This window comes from Rhodnius prolixus, unplaced genomic scaffold (genome assembly GCF_049639745.1).
Source record: "Rhodnius prolixus isolate KJV_2025 unplaced genomic scaffold, Rpr scaffold_1, whole genome shotgun sequence".
Lineage (NCBI taxonomy): Eukaryota > Metazoa > Arthropoda > Insecta > Hemiptera > Reduviidae > Rhodnius > Rhodnius prolixus.
Genome location: NW_027411581.1, coordinates 68021337 through 68040567, shown reverse-complemented (window position 1 = coordinate 68040567; position 19231 = coordinate 68021337). Strand labels below are relative to the sequence as shown.

The 19231-nt window shown below is 32.8% G+C and overlaps 4 protein-coding genes across 6 annotated transcripts; 2 read left to right on the top strand and 2 right to left on the bottom strand.

Moving 5' to 3' along the window:
• Positions 1-706: 706 nt before the first annotated feature.
• Positions 707-1664, bottom strand: bc10 (BLCAP apoptosis inducing factor bc10). The gene has a single exon (XM_074112848.1). It carries the CDS (start codon positions 1456-1458, stop codon positions 1216-1218), a length of 243 nt encoding a protein of 80 aa, XP_073968949.1. The 5' UTR covers positions 1459-1664; the 3' UTR covers positions 707-1215.
• A 303-nt stretch (positions 1665-1967) lies between these two features.
• On the top strand, positions 1968-3361 carry RpS28b (Ribosomal protein S28b). The gene is made up of 2 exons (XM_074112849.1): positions 1968-2281; positions 3234-3361. Exon 1 carries the CDS (start codon positions 2077-2079, stop codon positions 2272-2274), a length of 198 nt encoding a protein of 65 aa, XP_073968950.1. The 5' UTR covers positions 1968-2076; the 3' UTR covers positions 2275-2281; positions 3234-3361.
• LOC141446295 (alanyl-tRNA editing protein Aarsd1) lies at positions 3348-7771 on the bottom strand. 2 transcript variants are annotated; one of them, XM_074112843.1, is made up of 12 exons: positions 7619-7771; positions 7341-7469; positions 6859-7018; positions 6406-6498; positions 6190-6311; positions 5993-6109; positions 4624-4754; positions 4479-4545; positions 4309-4400; positions 4135-4189; positions 3726-3814; positions 3348-3597 (listed from the first exon to the last, which is right to left on the bottom strand). In XM_074112843.1, the coding sequence occupies exons 1-12, from the start codon at positions 7655-7657 to the stop codon at positions 3480-3482; spliced, it is 1212 nt and encodes a 403-aa protein (XP_073968944.1). In that variant the 5' UTR covers positions 7658-7771; the 3' UTR covers positions 3348-3479. The 2 variants fall into 2 exon arrangements, with proteins under 2 accessions (XP_073968944.1, XP_073968945.1); XM_074112844.1 differs by lacking the exons at positions 3726-3814; positions 4135-4189.
• Positions 7772-7931: 160 nt separating this feature from the next.
• l(1)G0320 (signal sequence receptor subunit 1 l(1)G0320) lies at positions 7932-18894 on the top strand. Of its 2 annotated transcripts, XM_074112846.1 has the most exons (6): positions 7932-8169; positions 8322-8513; positions 10350-10609; positions 11508-11796; positions 12052-12113; positions 16667-18894. In XM_074112846.1, the coding sequence occupies exons 1-6, from the start codon at positions 8109-8111 to the stop codon at positions 16682-16684; spliced, it is 882 nt and encodes a 293-aa protein (XP_073968947.1). In that variant the 5' UTR covers positions 7932-8108; the 3' UTR covers positions 16685-18894. The 2 variants fall into 2 exon arrangements, with proteins under 2 accessions (XP_073968947.1, XP_073968946.1); XM_074112845.1 differs by lacking the exon at positions 12052-12113 and having other exon boundaries at positions 7935-8169.
• The last annotated feature ends 337 nt before the right edge of the window (positions 18895-19231 follow it).

Here is a 19231-nt window from a genome sequence, read left to right as displayed (position 1 = left end):
GTGGTTATATTTATTTATTTAAAAGTCCGGTTTGAACTCCTACCAAAACTGAAGCAATTAAATTTTCTTGTCACGTAGAATTCTACCAAAATGAAAATTTATCCTTATTATAGAACATTTTCACTATAAAAAAAAACTTAGGGCTTCCCATAATTACAAATGTTTGTTTTCTTCAAAACCTGAATTTCCGGTGAAAATTTCAAATCGAATACAGTAAGTTTAGAAATAATAAATTTTGAAAAATAAAATAAATATCATTTCAAAGTATAACCTGGTCAAATACATACTTTATTTCCTAACAAAAACATGACTCATACCGTTCCATTACGCTTTAAAATTATTTATTAACACAATAACCTACTTAAGAATAACAATAAATCGACGTGAATCAAAACCTATTAATAATTAATTAAATAAATAACAAAACTAAGTTAAAAATGACGCAATAGTCAATAATATTGAGTTCCAAGTTTTTAAACAGAAATATATCTTTCTATCTTTTCCCGAAACTCTTATAAAATGCATAAAAAAAACTTCTAGTGAATTGAGATACAAATTTATCCTATCTTTAAAGCGTAGTTATATTTAGGATTTTATTTATATAGATATCAAAAATGTAATGGAAAAAACCTATTTAAAATACTTACGAATTTCATAAAGAAAGAAATTGTAATAAATACATAAGGATTAAATAAAAATAAAGTAATAGTTTTAAATTAATATTTTAATGACATTACAATATATTTCCGTTCATCATGAAATTAATTTTAACTTTTGTTTGCCTTTAAAGAAAAAGTATTGTTTCTCTTAAATGGTAAATCATTTCTAGCGATAACAATTATTACTCACACTCGGAAAAATCGAGAAAACAATACTACGTGTATAAAGTGAAAAAAAAGGATGTCAATTTTCTTATAAATACAAAACCTTGTTTAAGTCACATGGAATATTTAATTTCTTTTTTAAACTTTTTCACACACTCACCCTTATTTACACTAATTTACATAAAAGAAAATAAAAGAACAGAAAACGTTTATTTTTTTTTATGTACATGCTTTGGCATCAATTGAATACAGTTTCATTTCTCCTCAAAGCAAAAAATTAAAACATTTCATAATATTGCTTTTTTTTTGTTGATCTTGCACGTCTTCATAAACTCCATTTTAATTCTTCTTTTAAAAGTAATTTTTGTTTTGTTTTTTCCAAACAAAAATTTCAACTATCATCACAGCGTACATTATCGCAGTTATTACTCCAAAATATACAACTACCCAATCCAGAATAACATATTAAAAACACAGCCGATAGGAATACTAAACTGCATATTGTACAAGGTCGCCTTTCTATAAAGAAACCAGTCAAATATAATACCATGAACATTACATGCGTTTGTAATAATGTTGGATTTACTGGTTTTGGTATTAATAGTACTGGTATCAACCATTGTAGACAATACATAATATCTTCCTAGGACATTTCACTTTTTGAAAATTCATCCGATGTTAACTTTTCTTCTTGTTTTGCGAACACTTAAAAGATTATTTTTCAACTCGTTACCTTTTCTCTTAAAGATTGGACTGTGACACAGTTGTAACGCGTACACTCATAACCTATCCACCACTCTGAACACTCTGCCAAGCCTACTCATTACTCATTCTATACTACGATTATATAAGTCAGCTGGTTATATGATTACATATTAATAAATAATCACAAAACAAATGTTAGACCAACTTTAATAAAAAAATAAAACAAAAATTTATTACAATATAAGCATTAATAATAATAATAATAATAATAATACAAATAGTTCGCCAATAGCCTCTCTATAAATCCTTAAAAAATAACATTATAAAATTGGTTTAAAAATTAAAAGAAAATTTAATAAACTTATAAAATGATATTACTTTCTGTAATTACAAATTAATGTTTTTTCTTACTGGAAGGTTTCTTTTCTCTAGGTGGCTTTGCTGTATGCTATGCTAAGTCAGCCATTTTAACCTGATAGCTAAATAAAGCATATAATAACACGTGCATTATTAGTTGATTTCTTTATCTTGTGTTTCCGTGACAGAAATGGAAAAGCCAGTAGTATTAGCCCGTGTTATGAAGATCTTAGGGAGAACTGGATCCCAGGGTCAGTGTACTCAAGTAAAAGTAGAATTTATTGGAGAACAAAATAGGCAGATTATTAGGAATGTCAAAGGACCTGTAAGGGAAGGTGATATTCTTACATTATTGGAATCTGAAAGGGAAGCGAGAAGATTAAGGTAGCTTAATGGTGAGTTCACTTTTCAGTAATATCGAAAAAATTGTAATTCATTGGTAGATATAAAATTCAATTCTTAGTCTTATTATTTAATCTTTAGTATTTGATCATTTACTGGATTATATTAACATGGATTTACCATAAGTATAAGTAACATGGTATCTTTTACTAGTAATTAACGTACCCTAATATTTGATAAAATCATTTTTCTAATTGCTTCACCTTTCTGTTTTGTGAAGCAGTTGGTTTAGATTTCTTGTGACAAACAGCGATCCACTCGTTTCGGAGTGTTTCAAACATGTGTGATTTGAAAACTTCATTTACAAAACGTTACACCGCAGGGAGCTCAATATTTCTATTTTCTCTGAGTACCACTCTAAGAAACTTATCGATCAAATTCCCCATCCGGCAGTCCACTTTACTGAACAGATTTCTTTTTTTTTTTGACATTCGAATTTTTTTTTTTCGGTTTTACTTATTACACAAATCTCTCTCCTGAAGCGTCACATTTTTGTGACATGATTGGTCCTTTCTGCGTTTACTTTACTATCGATCAACATCCTAACAAGAGAAACGAAATTGCTATGGACATATCCTTAGTGATTTTGTCACTTTCCTTATTCACGGTCTCCTTTTTCTTCTTTGTATCATATGGAATAGATGGTTGCGCCATATTTTTCATTGTCCGAATGCACAAGATTTCAATCTGAGCAATTGCAGGCTCTGATAATTTCGCAGCACGTCCAAACTTACTGCGAGTAAGATAATGGTGAATGTAATTAATGTAAATGACTATTTTAATCTCAGAACTAAGTTCATTCAATGCTTAAAAGATAACAGACTTCACGATCAACTCAAAATTGTGACCCAGTTTATCCCACTAGATCAGCCCTATGAAATCTTACACAAATATTTCTATTTTATTATATTAAATGGGTACATAATTGCAACTTTTTTGTTTCAGAAAAGACGCCTCAGTCCAGTTCAAAGAAGAAAACATTTTTACTTTCAAGATGCCCATTTTTTGTTTTAACAACTTTTTTTGAATGTAACAGTATGGATTTATAACAATAAAACATTTTTTGACTTGAATATTTCCTTTTTATTTTAATAATTAAAACATTGAAATAAATAAAATACGTGTGAAGTTTTGACTTTACAATAATAGGAAATTTCGTACTTAATTTTTTAAAAATTCTAGAACTTTTTTTTATAAAGCAGCCTCTTTAATTAACAGTTCTGCTTTATTTACATTTTTCAAGTTTTTCACTTTAGCTTGATATCTATTACCTTTTCCGTTTCCTTTACCCTCCAATATTTCTGCCAATCTGTGAATAAAGATGTTTTTAAAATTAATCATAACATGGATCTAGTGTTTTATCCGACTTACTTTTGCAGGGACCGATTACAGATTACACTTGTCGTGAATTTCAACTTTATGTAAAATAATACTAACTTAGGACCAAACTCAGCAACTTTATCTTCGGGACCCATAAGTACCATATGCCCGTCTTTTTCACCAACAGTGAACAATATCAATATATTCTGTAAAAAGAGTAAAATCAAATTACAAACATTATAGAAACATAATAGACTTTTCATAATCAGTTGGGCTGTTATAAATACCGGTCACTTATTTAAATTTAAACTCTTACTAAAAGTTTAGATGTACTGACAACCAAATTCAGGAAGTGAATTGGAAGAACATGTATGTTTCAGAAATATGGGTGAGAATTATAATTCATGGCAACTGGGAAATTTTATTGAGTTGCGGAACGACGAATGAAAGAAATTTAGTAACTGTCGCTATAAACGTTTGTAAATATATATTTTTATAATTGATAGAATTAATCGAAATATTTTACCGGATCATTTAATTCCTTGATGAACATATTTATGTAATCGATCTCTGCATCTGGCCTGGACAAAACATAGATTTTACATTATAATTTAAAGGGCAATCTCCTAAATAATGATAGAAGTGACATACAGAAAAGATAGGAACCAATTCTACTTGGGAGGGGGCAAATCAGATTTACCTATGAACAGTGTACACTTTTGGATAAGGTGCCATCGATTTAAGAGATTTCACTTGAAGTGTGACTAAATCCTTCATCATCAGATCGGCTTTCTGAAACATCAAGATATATGTATGTTGAATATAATTCCGATTATAGAATGATTTTTATTGAATACTGAACATTTTTACCTTATTCGATATTTTGACTGTTTTCTGTAACTTTTCTATCAGCTCTTGATGCATATCAGGGCCATTCCTGTAATGTTTGGCGAATACCCATGATTTATTCTTCTAATATTTTAATAAATATATAAATAAATAAGTTAAATCTAACCTGAGTAATAAATTTAAACTTAATTCATTTTTATACAATTTTTCAATTTTGTTCAAAACTCGATTTCCAACTAAGAAGTTCATATTTATTTTATTTTTTTTACCCTTTTCGAAGCCCATTAATTTCACCACCTGAAAAATTAACATGTACATCAATTAGTAGGTCTTGTTTTGCTTTTTGATTCTGTACCTTTAAGGTTGGGTTTATATCATGCGATATCAAAAAGTTACCTTGAGCTTAATATCCATAAGCTATACTTATATCAGCTAAACTTATTTCTAATAAAAATGTATTTATCAACAAAAAAAATTAATACAATTTAGTTGAAATCCTTGCTTGAAGAAAAATCGTTAATCGTACTTTTAATTTACGAATAAAGTAGAACATCATCTAATTGAATAGATGTTTGTATTTTTATATGGTGTTATCTAAACTAGACATTAAATAAGGCCAACCTTTCGTTGGTTGACGCAGCATTCATTGTGGAATCACTGTTCTACCCTTTAGTCCAACAAACAGAAAAGCGTCTTGATCTTCCTAATGAACTATCGCCAATTAATCGTCCTGAGTTTATTTATACAAGAAATGCTGGGCATCTAAGTGCTAGGGGGTTATATCTAATTTGGATTCAAAGTTCCTTTTATCATCGTTTTTGGGAACGCATTCCACTTCAAGTATGGCCCAATTGACCACTCCAAAGTAATGCATCATTTAATAGAAATATCTCTGGTTTTTTGACATCTCCACCAGCGAACTGCGCCTCTGACAGCTAATAGTAGCACATCTATTTGCGGTAATTGTTCGTTGAACCGTTTTGGTAACAATTTTATTAGAAGAACATACGAAAATTGTTCGATTTTTCGAATTAGTACGGAGTACTAACTCAATTTTCCTCATTTGGGATTCCATCCTTCTCAGGCCACCCCTTGGATTTTCCACTTGATTTTTTCCTCAGTGATTAATAATGAGTTCCAATGTCCGAAGAAAAGCCTACAAACGATTAAGGAACTTAAATGATCGGTCAATAATATCTATTTACCCAAATAACTGGATCAATTTTCACAAAAATGATCTCAATCGGGACGTCTCGGAGAAATCAAAGGAAGAGTTCTTGTACAAAGGCAAAACATAGAATTGCCTTTCCTTTACAAAAAGAATTCTGAGTGAAGGCACACGTAATCAGTGGTGTTGGAGGAAAGTTAAGTCATCCTTAAAGCCCCAAGATGAAGGCTGCTTAATAAATTTATAAATACAAAGTTCCCAAGATACTTAAGTAAAAACCTAAACTAAATCATCCTGTAGATTAATTGAAACATTCAAATTCTAAATGAAAAACTAAGATTAAGAAATAATTAATTAAACAAATTACCTGCAACTGAGCTAAATTTGAAACATGCGTTCCACAGCACATATTTGACTCAATATTTTCGATAGTTATTACTCGTACACTTCCTTTATGATCTTTGGGTAAACCTCGAGTTCTAGACTAGACAGACAATACATTTCAGCTGTTCTGGCTGAAACTAACACAGTAGCTGTACAGCTGTAGCAATAAGATAAACATACCTCAGTCAGTTCGGGATCTCCTTCTTCGTACACTTTAACCGAGACAGATAAAGCTTGACGTATTTTTTCATTCACAATCTCTTCTAGAGTGTTTAGCTCTTCTACAGTCATTTTTGGAGTGTCTTGAATATAAAATGGGTAAGAAAAATAAGAAATTATTAATTACAACAAATTGTTGGGAAAAAAAGCAGACTACATAACAAAACCAAATCTCACCAAGTTCAATAAAAGATATTTCTTCGCCTAACCACCACGAAGTGGTGGAATATCCAAATTCACTGTCAGCTAGGGCAGTTATAAGATGTTGTCCTACGGAACACAATTCGCACGTCATTCTACCGCTCTACTCTGATCTAAGTGATAAGATATTGACAATAAAATATTGATACTCGCTTTTAATTGCGCCAAAAATCAGATGCACGCTAATTGATTTTACATAAAGTTAATATCAGTTTAAACAATCAATGATATAGAAAATATATGTTTTCATAACCAGTACTGATCAGATTGCCGCAAATTTCATTTGATGTGAAAGGCTGGCTTGCTGCCTCCGGACACTCTGAGAAGATTCATCCCTAAACACGGATTTCCTGCCGGTCTGGATTCGTCCCAGGTTTAAAAAAGATTTCTTTTTCGTAACTGATAATTTATGAATGTTAAAAAACGAACCCGAATGTTGTTGCATATGATCCAATCGCCTTTCCCAATCAACCTTCTGCAGAACTTGTTCACCTTCATTAATCGGTTTTTCAACATAGTGGACAGCTTCTGAACCTCGTCGAAGTACCTGGATAACGGGAATGTCGTTCAACAGACCATAGTCACATGGCTGAAATAAAAGATATACCCAATTAAATTACTAATTCAGACCGACATACATTTTGTGGCTTAGCATTATGCAAATTTGTCAAAATTCTAGTGATGTCGACCTTCTCTTTGTTGAAAGATTTCTACGAGGTGAACAGTCACAATACTATTTATCAATTAGACAAGATTCCTTCAGAAATATTTGGTGGAGACTTGCTCTCAACAACAGCAATAAATGACGTTGTATGTTTAAATGATTAACTAATACTATAAGACATCATCCATAAGGAAATTAATGAAATTATTCCTATAATCTTCAGAGCGTAAAATTATTAGCTTCTTACCTGACCACCTCCTTCTGGAAACAGAATTGTATCTTTTAAAATGACCTCAAAACAATTAACTTTTTGTTTCTTTCCATTAATATTGGTTTTATATTCGGCCGGATTGCAAGACACCACTAATGAAGTGAACTGAAAAGTAAAATAATTATTTTTTCTCAAGAAAAAACAAGCTAATGGTTATCATAGTTCAAAAATATGACGGATCATTGCTTATGAAGTCAGAGAGTTTTGAAGTCGCCAGAAAAAAATACTTGAAAAATTATTACTCATTAAATTACCTCTTTCAAAAAGCTATCTCTTTGACAAGCAAAAACCATTTTTTAAATTAACCTAGACAGACCGCCACAAGTGCAGTTTGCACACAATCAAAATATCTGTGAACGTGAGTGAAAAAGATAACCGTACGATAACCTTGAGTGTTAACCTTACTTTTGTGTCTGTCTCAGTATTAAATACAAAAATTATTAAAAAATAAATATATAAAATCTTTCATAAGGCTATTTATTAGAAAAAATGTTCTAATTTTTTTTATATTGAATATAAAAAATTAATAATTGAGAAAAATAAAACTTTCCTTTAGGCTATCCTTCAAAACGTTTCCTGCCATGTGTGCGTTAAGTTTGGCCAGGTTGGCCACGTAAAGTAACAACAAGACAGTCTATTTTGCTAAGGTGGTGAATTTTTAGTAGAAGAGTTAGATCACTTTCGGTAGTGTTATGTGAACAGTGTACAGTGTAAATCTTTATTATTCATTTTAAAATTTTAATTATGAAGTATTTCTTACTGTTCCTATTAGCCATACCGGCTTTAGTATTAATGCAAAATAAAGGTGAGATTAATTTTTTATTTTTTTCATTTTTATTAATTCAGATAATATTCTTTTAAGTGAAAAGTAATATTACTTAATCTATTGGGATATTGCAAAACAGAATTAAGTGTGTTATTAAATAATCAACATTATTTTCTTTTCGGTACAATTAGTGACGATGGCAGCAGGAGCAGAAGAAGATGATGTGGACGATGAAATGGTGGATGTTGAAGGAGAAGAGACAGCTGTGACCGGGGAAGATGCAGTCGAAGAAGAGGAATCGCAAGAAAAACCGGGAGGTTCACCCGATGCAGACACAACGATATTATTTACAAAACCAGCCCAACTAGCTGGAACTACTCTAGGTGAATTTTACTTATTATTCCATTCAATAACATTAAAGTTGTAAGAAACTACCATTTATGTCTAGATGGAAACAATTATCCAAACTTCTATTATTTTTTTTATATTTTTTTTTTTAAAGGCAGTTTTACGTTGTACATTCACATTAATGTTTAACATACCTTGAAAACTGTTTTTAAATAACATTAAGCCTTGAAAAATTAAAAAAAAAAGTATGGTCGCTTTAAGAATGACCGTATTTAAAGTTTGGAATTTAAGCAAATTGATAACATACTATAAAAAATTAAATTTTCCTTTTTTAAATTGCGCTTCTACAAACCTACAAACTTGTCTAAAAGCATTAGTCAAACGTTGACCTAGTTTTCAAGGTTTCAGAAAAATTAAAGCTAGTTCCAAACTAGATCGCTAGTTTTGTTTACATAATCTAAAAATTACTGCTATCGGAGCGTTTTCACATTGTTATTATCTAAAAGTTACCATATAGTGAAAGTAATGCGTTCTTTTCGAAAATTTGTTAATAAATTATTCTTAGGAATTTTCGTTTGCTTGTTAGTTGTTTTAATTTTATTTTCTTAATCCCGTGAGAATGGTGGCAATCGTCTGGAGTTCGAAACGAAGGTGTCTGTTCCATAAGTAAAATGGATCAATTTCACTACGAAGGGCCTTTTTTTGCTTTTTAGTAATTAATGGAAGTTGAATTACTATTTAATTTTTTAAATAAGGAGTTTCTCAGAATGACTCCTCATCAAACTATATCTTTCCCATTCTTTTCCGTATCCCCTAATCGAATGCATTCGCTCTCTCCTCCGACCAACCCTATTCCATCATATCTTCACTAACCATTTCTCTCCAAGAGAACCGGAAACTAATAAAATACTGAGTCCCGTTTTAGACAGGAAAATAAAGTACCAAATTGTCAGGCGCAGATTTGAGTTTTCTGCAATCACAGCAACTTGTTAGCCATCCATGTCTTAAATGGCTGGCTAATCAAGTCATTTTCCATTTATTGGGCGGTCAGTCACGTTGCAGCATGTTTCTGAGTCTTCGAAATGGGCATTTCTGTTGAAATGCCTTTTTTTCCACAAGATGGAGTTGTTCGCAATACCCTCTGACTCCTCTGCAGCATTTCCTAATGATTGGTGCCACGTTTAGTGACATTGGTGTCACAATTACTCCTTCGGCACCGCTCTAACCACTTTAGAGAAGTCTTCAGGACAAGACCAATTATTATTGTGTAATTAGCATTTAACGAATTTCTTATTCACTTTTATATTTAATAAAATAAAAATAAATAAAGTCTGCAGCGTGAGAGTCCTCACTGCTGACCAGCTGATGGAAGTGGTGTTTTAATGAAATAAAACTTTCTGGAGGCCGATAGTAGATGAGGAGCCACCGGAAATTGACATTTTGTAGATAATAAACTGATGCGAAATTTCATTCTAGAGTTATTCTTTAAAACCTGATAATTGTTGGTGGTTCGGCAGTTAGACAGTTGGACGTTAATAGAACAGAAATATTTCTTAATATAACTCTTAGCAACGTGCAAATGTTTTCCTGTTTTTTATTTTTTAACGCTTTTTTACACTTTAAACTTTAAAAATATGTAAAAGTTGCACTTGATGAATCCTTAAAAATGTACTGAAAGTTATTTCAAAATGTCGAAAATAATTACATTTGGTTTAATTTTAGTTAATCAGTTACAAAATTAGAAAAACAAAAAATCAAAATCTAATAAAATATTTCATGTTCTTTCTACCAGTGGTGTAAATTGGTTGAATTATTAGCCACCTTTTGGACTTGAGTAATAACACCAAGTTTAACGAGAATTTATTTTTCAGATCTACCTGGTGGAGTTTTAGTTGAATTTTTGGTTGGATTCAAGAATAAGGGAACACAGGATTTTGTACTTGAAACCTTGGATGCCTCATTTCGTTATCCAATGGATTTCAATTTCTACATACAGAATTTCTCGACGTTAGCGTATGAACGTCATGTAAAACCCAAACAGGAAGCAACACTCTTATACTCTTTCATACCAGCGGAAGCTTTTGCCGGCAGACCGTTTGGACTGTCCGTAAATCTAAGATATAGAGATCTAGTAAGTTGGAATATGTTTCAGTTTCTATGAGAAGACGATTGTGTTGTGTCTTTTAAATTTTAATTCCCTATAAAAGGGATATTTTGTTCCCAGGTAATCCATAAACATTCGGTTATAATCTGTTGCAATTTAAGCTCGTATAGCGTCGTTTGGGTTCCACTGGAGAGTGATGGAAAACTCCGCATTGTCAACCACTTACTTTATCTTCTGGCTTTCCGTCGGAGAGTTGTTAAAACCTTACCGAGCTTTCTGGTTTCCTGGTCGGAAAAGAAACCCCCCACCTACATGATCTCCTTAGTACGTTTTATTCCCTAACTTCCCCAAAACGAATTGTGCAATATATTTATTTACTTCATTGAGGCTGGCGCCCCCTTCCCAAGACCCCGAAACTTTGGGGATAATAGTTTTTTTTTAAAAAAATATCCAAAACTTCAAAAAATTAATATCTCTTATCAACTGGAATGAACTGCTACCATCTGTTAAGCCTAATAGTTGGAAAAAGTTAGCAGGCTTGTTGGTGAACGAAAAGTGACCATTCCTTTTCAGGGATAGAAGAGACTTCGCGTCTGCTAGCTCAGTTCTTTTGTAGCTTGAAGGAACCCGTTCGTGTCCTTCTAATTCCCTCATCCTTTTCTTCTTGATTTTTATGAAACATAGTTGCCTTTAATGGCAACCCTTGTTCGGGATTACAGAACGGTTTTCATCCCCCCCCCCCCCACAGTTAGCTTGTCCACTCTCTCGTCGCACTCTATTTTGGCATGGCAATGCTCAACATTTCTTATTCCTCTTAGCAATACTGGTGAAACTTCTCACTAGTTCGAAATACGGGTTGCCCAAAACTTGAAATTAATTTTAATGTATGGTTTATTAATTTAATACTATTATTTTCCCTTCACAGAGTGGCAACCAATTTTACGAAGGTGTTTACAACGAGACAGTAAATATTACAGAATTGGACGAAGGACTGGATGGTGAGACCTTTTTCTTGTATGTCTTTTTGGGCGCCTGTGTGGTTCTATTATTGGTGGTTGGACAACAGTTACTAGTGTCCGTGGGTAAACGCAGAGTGACCAGCAGTAATGCGAGTAGTGGATCGCATTCTAGGCACAAGGTGGAAACCGGTACAGCTGGCGATAAAAACGATGTAGACTACGAGTGGCTACCAAAAGAGACGCTACAAAGCCTTAGTAAGTGCCCTGTTTATTTCTTTATTAGCTGCCATTACTCTTGAATGTTTGAAGTCTTTCTAAGGTCATAAGAATTTCTTTAATGAAGCTAAAGATAAAATTACCTGATTATTCAAAACAAATTTTATCTTTGAATCAAATTTTTCATCCCTCCTACTTACCCTACACACATATGTTTCCTAAAATATTAATTTCTACCAAAACTTGTGACACATTAAGTTTCCTTCCTTTTTGCTGATAACCAGTTTTTTACAGAAAATGGCCAACATGGTTCCAAGCACTCCAAACAGAAAAGACGTAAGCATCGGAAGGGCGAGGTAAAACATTTGTTGTTTTTCTGAAAAGAAAGAAGGATGGGGGGAAAGTAGCAACAGGACGACTAAAGATTGAAAATGTCGAAAAGTGTTTTTTTGCACCTTGAATTTTGTTTTGTTTTATTTTAATTTGTTTTTTTTTTTTTTTTTTTAATTGAAACATGTTTGGATGTATTTTAGATAATATCTAGATGTCTCTTCCTATTGGAGAAATGAAATATGTTACGTAAGAGAGAGTATCTTGTTCAGTTTTCGACTTAATTAAGTTTTCCCTCGAAATACTTTGTATTGAGGTCGAATAAGTCTTTAAAAAAAAATGGTTTTTACAAAATGCTTTCAGGTTTGTATGTGTGTCCAGTGAGGACCAATCTAGGGCCTAAAGAAAACTCACACATTCCTTTAGGAACTTCCATCGATTCCAATACATTTATTTTGTTACATGTAACAATAAATGTACATCAGTATCCCAGCTTAATCTCTCAAATAGTTTTCTTAATACGGCTTTTTAAAGTAGTCGTTCTGTAGGTTTCATTGATATCGTTAAACTGGTATTAGTTGGTACCACCATAAAAATTCTTGTGTTTTGAACGGTTTGTCGCCAGTGTGGGAAAATAAACCAACTTTGTTGAAGGTTTATTGAAGGATTCGGTCACTTTCAAAGAGTTTATTTAAGGATTCGGTCACTTTCAAAGATTTTCTTTTATCTTTGCATAGTGAATGTACGATCTATCACTTTTATTTAAACAAATCTCAATGGAAAATTCATTTTTGGGTTTTTCCTGGTTATAAGGTACATGCCTCTAATGCACTATTTTAGAAAAATCACGGTGGCTGCGCATCATTTATATTAAATTAGTTGCTGAAATCCTGATTTTAAGCATTCCACCGAAAACTCCTTTTAAAAGCTCCTCTGTTGCTATGATCTGTAGTAAGCCTACAGTTTTTGTCAAAATTAGCTAATTGAAAGAAAATTTAAAAAGAATTGAAATAAGAGATAGTCGTGAGAGTTTCAAACCCCAAATTATTTTTATAATTTTGTTTTTAAGGATTATTTTCAATTAATGAGGGTAGAAGATAAAAGAGTTTAGCGAGATAAGCTGGAAATAGTCCGTTATCTGTGTTAAATATTTACTTTTTGTTTATCGCTGAGTTGCAGCAGTATGATACTACGTAATTATATCATGCGAAATCATGCCTTAAATCAGCTGATTGCATTTTTAAGCTTTATTATAGAACAGGTTTTTTTTGCCCCACACCGAAGAGGGGGATATTCACCTTCGCTAGGCAAATTTTTTGAGCTTCGAACGTAGCATTCGATTATTGGGTGAGGACATATTCTGGAGCAAGGAAAAGAAACTGGTATTCTGCACTTAGGTACCCCTAAATGAAATATGGAGCATGATTCTATGGAGGGTAGAACTACCCAGACTCTACACGATGGACCCAGAATAGCGCAGAACGGAAGTTAGGGTCACCATCCTCTGATACTAATACACCCCGACTTACTACTCCCCAGATTTTTTTATGGGTGGGTTCCATAAATGATGAGGACCAGGCACTGTAAGGAAGTCGTAGGAAGAGAGAGGAGAGGAGAGCAGGTAGACTGGTAGAAACATTCCCAGGGGTCAATATACCTGTCTCTCTAGACATCTAAAGAATGATTCCCCAAATAAAGAGAATCTGAGAGGATTTTTAGGAAATTACCTCCGAAAGAGAAGGTTCATCAATGATACCGTTGTCTATAGAGGCCCCAGTCTCTAGAAAAGATGTTTTCTGACATTACCTTACGATATATAGATTTTGGTGAGCAGTAGTTGATGGAGCTTATGGTAGAAGGGATTCGGGCTAGCCAAAACAATGAAATCAAAGTATCTGACTTAGAGCATATCGCACAGCCCGATCCATTGAAGTTTACACTTTGACGGGCGCAATTAACAAACTTTATGACATTTTAATTAAAGTTCCCGAAATAGAATCGGGAAAAAACATTTATAAAACAAAATCTATTTTTAATTAACAAGATACATCCAATCAAGTTATTAGTTTTTAACTTTTACTTCAATTTTACTTTTGATTTAATACTGTTTAGTTTGTGATGAAATTTAGACCAAATTGAGTTTCTATTAAATTGAGCACCAGTAGTTTTGACATTAAGTGAGATTTGAGTAGTTTGCTGCACAACTATTGTAGACCAAGTAGTATTGTCTATCTTTGTTGTTTGTTTCATTCAGATTTTACTGGTTTGCTTCAAAGAATACTTTCTTTGTGCATGAAGACCTACCTCATTGATAAAAAGATTCCTTTTCTTTAGTTGTACTTATCAGGGCTGCCCCACATAAGTCTACTGTACTTAGTAAACAAGTTATTGTGTAAGAGATCGTACATAAGTTACCTAGATTCTAAATAAGTCAACGTCGTTTGTGTTCTCTACAGATTCTGTCGAACTCTTTTAGTCTGCTATAGAAGCGGTGCCATAATCCGCAGTATTGGATATTGGTGGTATTAGGGTTTACCGATGGGTTAATTCAATGCATGCGCAACGGAACTGCTGCCAATAACCATTTAGCAATGCAGCTGAACACACTTGTGTTACGTTGCCACGTTTAGATCTCTAAAGTTCTGGAGATGTTCGGCTGCCATCACTGCTGACTTTCGGCAACTCTTTTGTGATACAAGTGTGTCTCAAGTCGATTTTATATTTGTTCCAACTCTTATCGTGAACCCTGGAAGAAGGAAAGAAAAGGCCACTGAAATGCACTAAAGAGGGAAAGACAAAGCGAGACACCCAGACCACCGCCATTCCACTATCTGTGGTCGCTTGACCAGAAGTGGTTCAGCTATGACTATAGAATGAACGTGACTCGATCCCTCCGGTGAGCGTTCGAACTAAAGAAAGATGAGAAGAAACACTTGAAGACACAATGAAGAAAGCTCTTTACTTTTAAGACACCAAGAATAGAGAACATTGGCGTTCCCTTTGCACTTCTAGACTTCCACTGTATAGATTAGGAAATGATAAGTAAGAACTATACCAAGAAATTAGTTCAAAAATTGGCTACAAAACTGGTTTCACAGCAAAGTAACCGCGGATATCCTGAAACTACTACAAAAGAAGCGCATAATAAGCGGCATGCTTAAAAGATAGTGGCCGCAAAAACCATTCTTAGAATGTGAGTTATGTAGCTTCGTTTATAGCAAATATAACGACGAGAATTAGAATTGTCGGAATTTTCTCGTTTGGTTTCGATAAGAAAATGTAATATGCTGGGCCGAGAATTGAGGAAACCTATTGAAACAATTAAGTTGGTAGAAAAATTAAAAGTAAAGAAGCTGCATAGATCACATCTTGAGTAAAGATTCCTAGAAATTTGAATCCTTGAATATTTCATAATTTATTCATTATTTCACGTAGCAGTAATTGTAGTTCAGAATAGCCAAGTTTGAATTTATTAATGCACAATGTTTGCCTCGTCTTTATTTTATTTTATTAGTTGACTTGTGCTTTCCTCTTTCTAAAAGTAAGATAAGTTTCCACTCTGTATAAGCATCTCATTAAGCATGCCAAGTTATTATAATAGTTTTCTGTTTCTATTATTCTATTCTTGTATTGTAAAAAACAGTAAAACCGAGATAATCATCTAACTAGGAGAGAGTTACTGTTAGCTGACGCAGGCCAAATACCGTCATAGTGTAATAGCTAATTTTATCCAACGTAACACGCAGGGGGTATTCCTGACCGATTTTAGACAGACATCTATCACCCGAGAAATTAACCAGTTTGGTGTGGATGATTTGCCTCCAACTATGTTTCCGTCTCACATCACGGACTTGCTGACTCAGTTTATTTGATGACCAGTCAGTGTCTTGGGGATATAGTCAGTGGTTGTTGCAGGTGTAGGCCAAGGTTTGATCACAGTTCTATGTCCTCTGCTATTGCAGAGGGCCCAGTAGAAGCATGATTCATTATACTGAACGTTAAAAGAGGCCAAGGCGCTAGAAACACGGCACTTCTCTGGTTATCCTGAGAAGATTGTCGACCTTAGTTTTGGGCATTGGGCTTGCCTATCGAGTAGAGATTACCACCGATGGGTCATTTTATATTCTATTTGTGTTTTAATTTACCGCAGGCCCAAGTAAAGTAATCGCCCATTTTTTCAGGCGGGGCTTCACGTCTACTACCAATTTAGTGACAGCGACGGGGGCAGAAGCTCATATTTTATCATAAACCTTTTTTTTTTTTCTAACAAACAAAAAGTAGCTATACGCAGGATTCGAACTGGAGACCACCCGCTTACAAAGCCACGCTCATAACCATTATACCACTATCCGTCCCAGGCCGAATTACAAGTAAATATGTTCAGTGAAAGTTAGTATTATCAGTACGGAGTGCATTCAATTTTCAAGCTATAAAATCTGCCTTATCTTTTAGAGAAGGTAAACTCCAATTTAATTGTAATCCTGTTTTTTTTTTTTTTTTTTTTAGCCAAACAAAACAAAAATTACTTAAATTTGAAATATATTGTACAAAAACTGACTTTTTATTTATTTGTTTTCAGACAAATCACCGCGAGTGAACAAATCTCCAAAAACTAGTCCACGTGCTCGAAAAGCAAAAAGAGCAGCAGGAGATGATTGAAGTAAAAAATAAAAAAAATACTCTTCTTAATTTTCTTTTCTTTTTATTTTGTTACTGAGCGAAAGAAGAAATTTGAAAAAAGAAAAAGATAAAAGTAAAAAAAAATAAATAAAAAAAAAAAGTTTTTATATAAAAACACACAAAAAACTGATCAGCTGATTAAATTATGAGTCATCTGATGTTACAACATTTTCCCCCCATTTATAAGCATACAAATTCGCACCTTCCAAAAAATAAAATTAAATCAAGTCTATTATTCACTACGTTTCTCTAGCCGAGCACTTCCTCAATATTAAGTATTTTTATTGTTCCAAATTAAACATAAATAATAAATAATAATTAGAACAACTACGTCAATCAGAAAGGTAACTTACTTTTTTTTTTAGACTGAACTCAGGGTGTGTAAAGAGATTAATTTTATTTTTATTGTTTTTATTTTATTTTTTTAATACGGACTGTTTTTAATTTTCTTTTATATAATACTTTTCCTCCCTTTAAAAAAATTAAAAAATCCCTTTATAAGGGTTTTATATATCTATTTACATATAGGACATGTACCTGTATACCTTGTTTTGTTTCGTATTATAAGTTCGACTGATGAAAATAAAAACAAAACAAAACTTAATTACGACTTGACTTTACAAAGCCCAGATAGCCCAATTCTTTCGAACAAAATTATATTTCTTATTCTTCAGAAAGAAAGACTTGAATTATTTTTCCTTTTCAGGCTGATAATGAACAGTCGATGTATATTTAAAAAATTATAATAAATAAAATAAAAAATGCTCACATTTAAGTGATATTTCATACATAATATGTAAAATAAATAATAAAATTTTGCCAGATTACGAGAGAATGTTTTGTCGAAGGCAAGGTTAGACACAACTAAAAACAGAAGTTGGTTTTTATCATTTCAAAAGTGATACTGATAAAGTGAAAATTTAATGAATTGTTGGTTCATGCCTAACCTTTCCTAAACTATGCTTAAAAAACATTGTTTAGTATTACTTTAAGATTAGTTTCTCATAGTTTTTGTTTATAAGTTTCTTTTGGGTTTTATTTTTATTTTATTGTAGTAAACAAAGTTTTGGGTCGATGTTTATTAAAAAGAAATTCAGAGACCAAATAAAGGATTTAATGTGACATTCACCACAGTGCTTTCAAGCTTTGGGCCCAAGCTGCTGAAGAGTTGTGTTCAAAAAGTTTGTGAAAGTTACAGGTAATTACAATCCTGAAATAGAGGTAGCTTGCTCTGGCCAAAACTGTTATCATGACACCTTGTCAGTGGGTAATAAGTTTGCATAATAGGTTTGCCGGGCTTCTACAGGGCCGAGGGTCTTCCATCTTAGCTGGAGCTCCACTAAAAGTTCTGCCCGCTTAATTCGATTTAGGAGTCTAATAAGTCAATGGCTTCAAATTTTCTGCATCTGTGAGCCAAACCAGTGTTTCGCACTGATACAGCCACAAAGCATGTGTTTGCTCAGAATCTGCAGGTAGTCCATCGGTAGGCCTGCGTTCATCCGCCATTGTCTAAATAGATTTTTTTAAATTAAAGAATTAAAATTAATTTTCAGCCTAGAATATCTGGCAGTGATTTCCAAGAAACCTTTAAATGATTTACCTTCTGGCCTAATGCGCAGTACTTCTTTGAGTAATCTGCAAATCTTTCTCTGTTCCTTTTTAGTCTGCATTTATAGCAGACTATTGGCCAGTCTGTCCTTGTTCTGAAGTGTGAAAGTGCTCTAAACTTTATTTTGGGAAGTAATTGACTGAAGACATTATGGCGAGTCCTCGATCTCTGAACTGAATGTCATTTTTAATTTTTCCTTTAAAAAAAAAAGTACTGGTTTTCATTCTAATAAACTTCGTCAGGTCTTTTTATTAATTTTGCTTTCGGTTGTTTCTAAAAGTGCAATACATTCTTTTAAAAAAAGGAAAATTAATGTGGATTGGGTTTATATTAAATTAATGTCACCTATTATCAATTTCATTTTTTGTTTTTTTTGTTGGTAAATGTCAGAATATATGGTGAAAGATTTTATGTTTTTTTGATTATGTTGTCGGAAAAATGCAAGTGTTCATGAAATTATTAAAAACTACAGGAAAATTTATAAGAATAAAAAGTCAAGTCGATGTCTAGACAAGATACACATTTTTTTTACATTTTGTACCTCTCTACCAACTTTCGGCTGGCAAGCCAAGAGCCTCACTAACTCCTTTTTACCACTTCCCATGCTCCCGGATATCCTAATAAATTTCGTGGTGTGCCTATTTATTTAATATCTTGAATTATTCTCCATTCAGTATAACCTGCTAACGTAGCAGGCCTTGAAAGCGAGGCTGCATGTATAGAATGGACGATTTCATAATCTTGCTTTTTTAGGAAAAATATTGGAAGGATCTAAGAAAGGTTATCTTGGAAGGGTGAAATTAGTGTAATGAGGAACTAAGGAGTTTGTTTTAAGGATCGTTGAATAGGCTACAT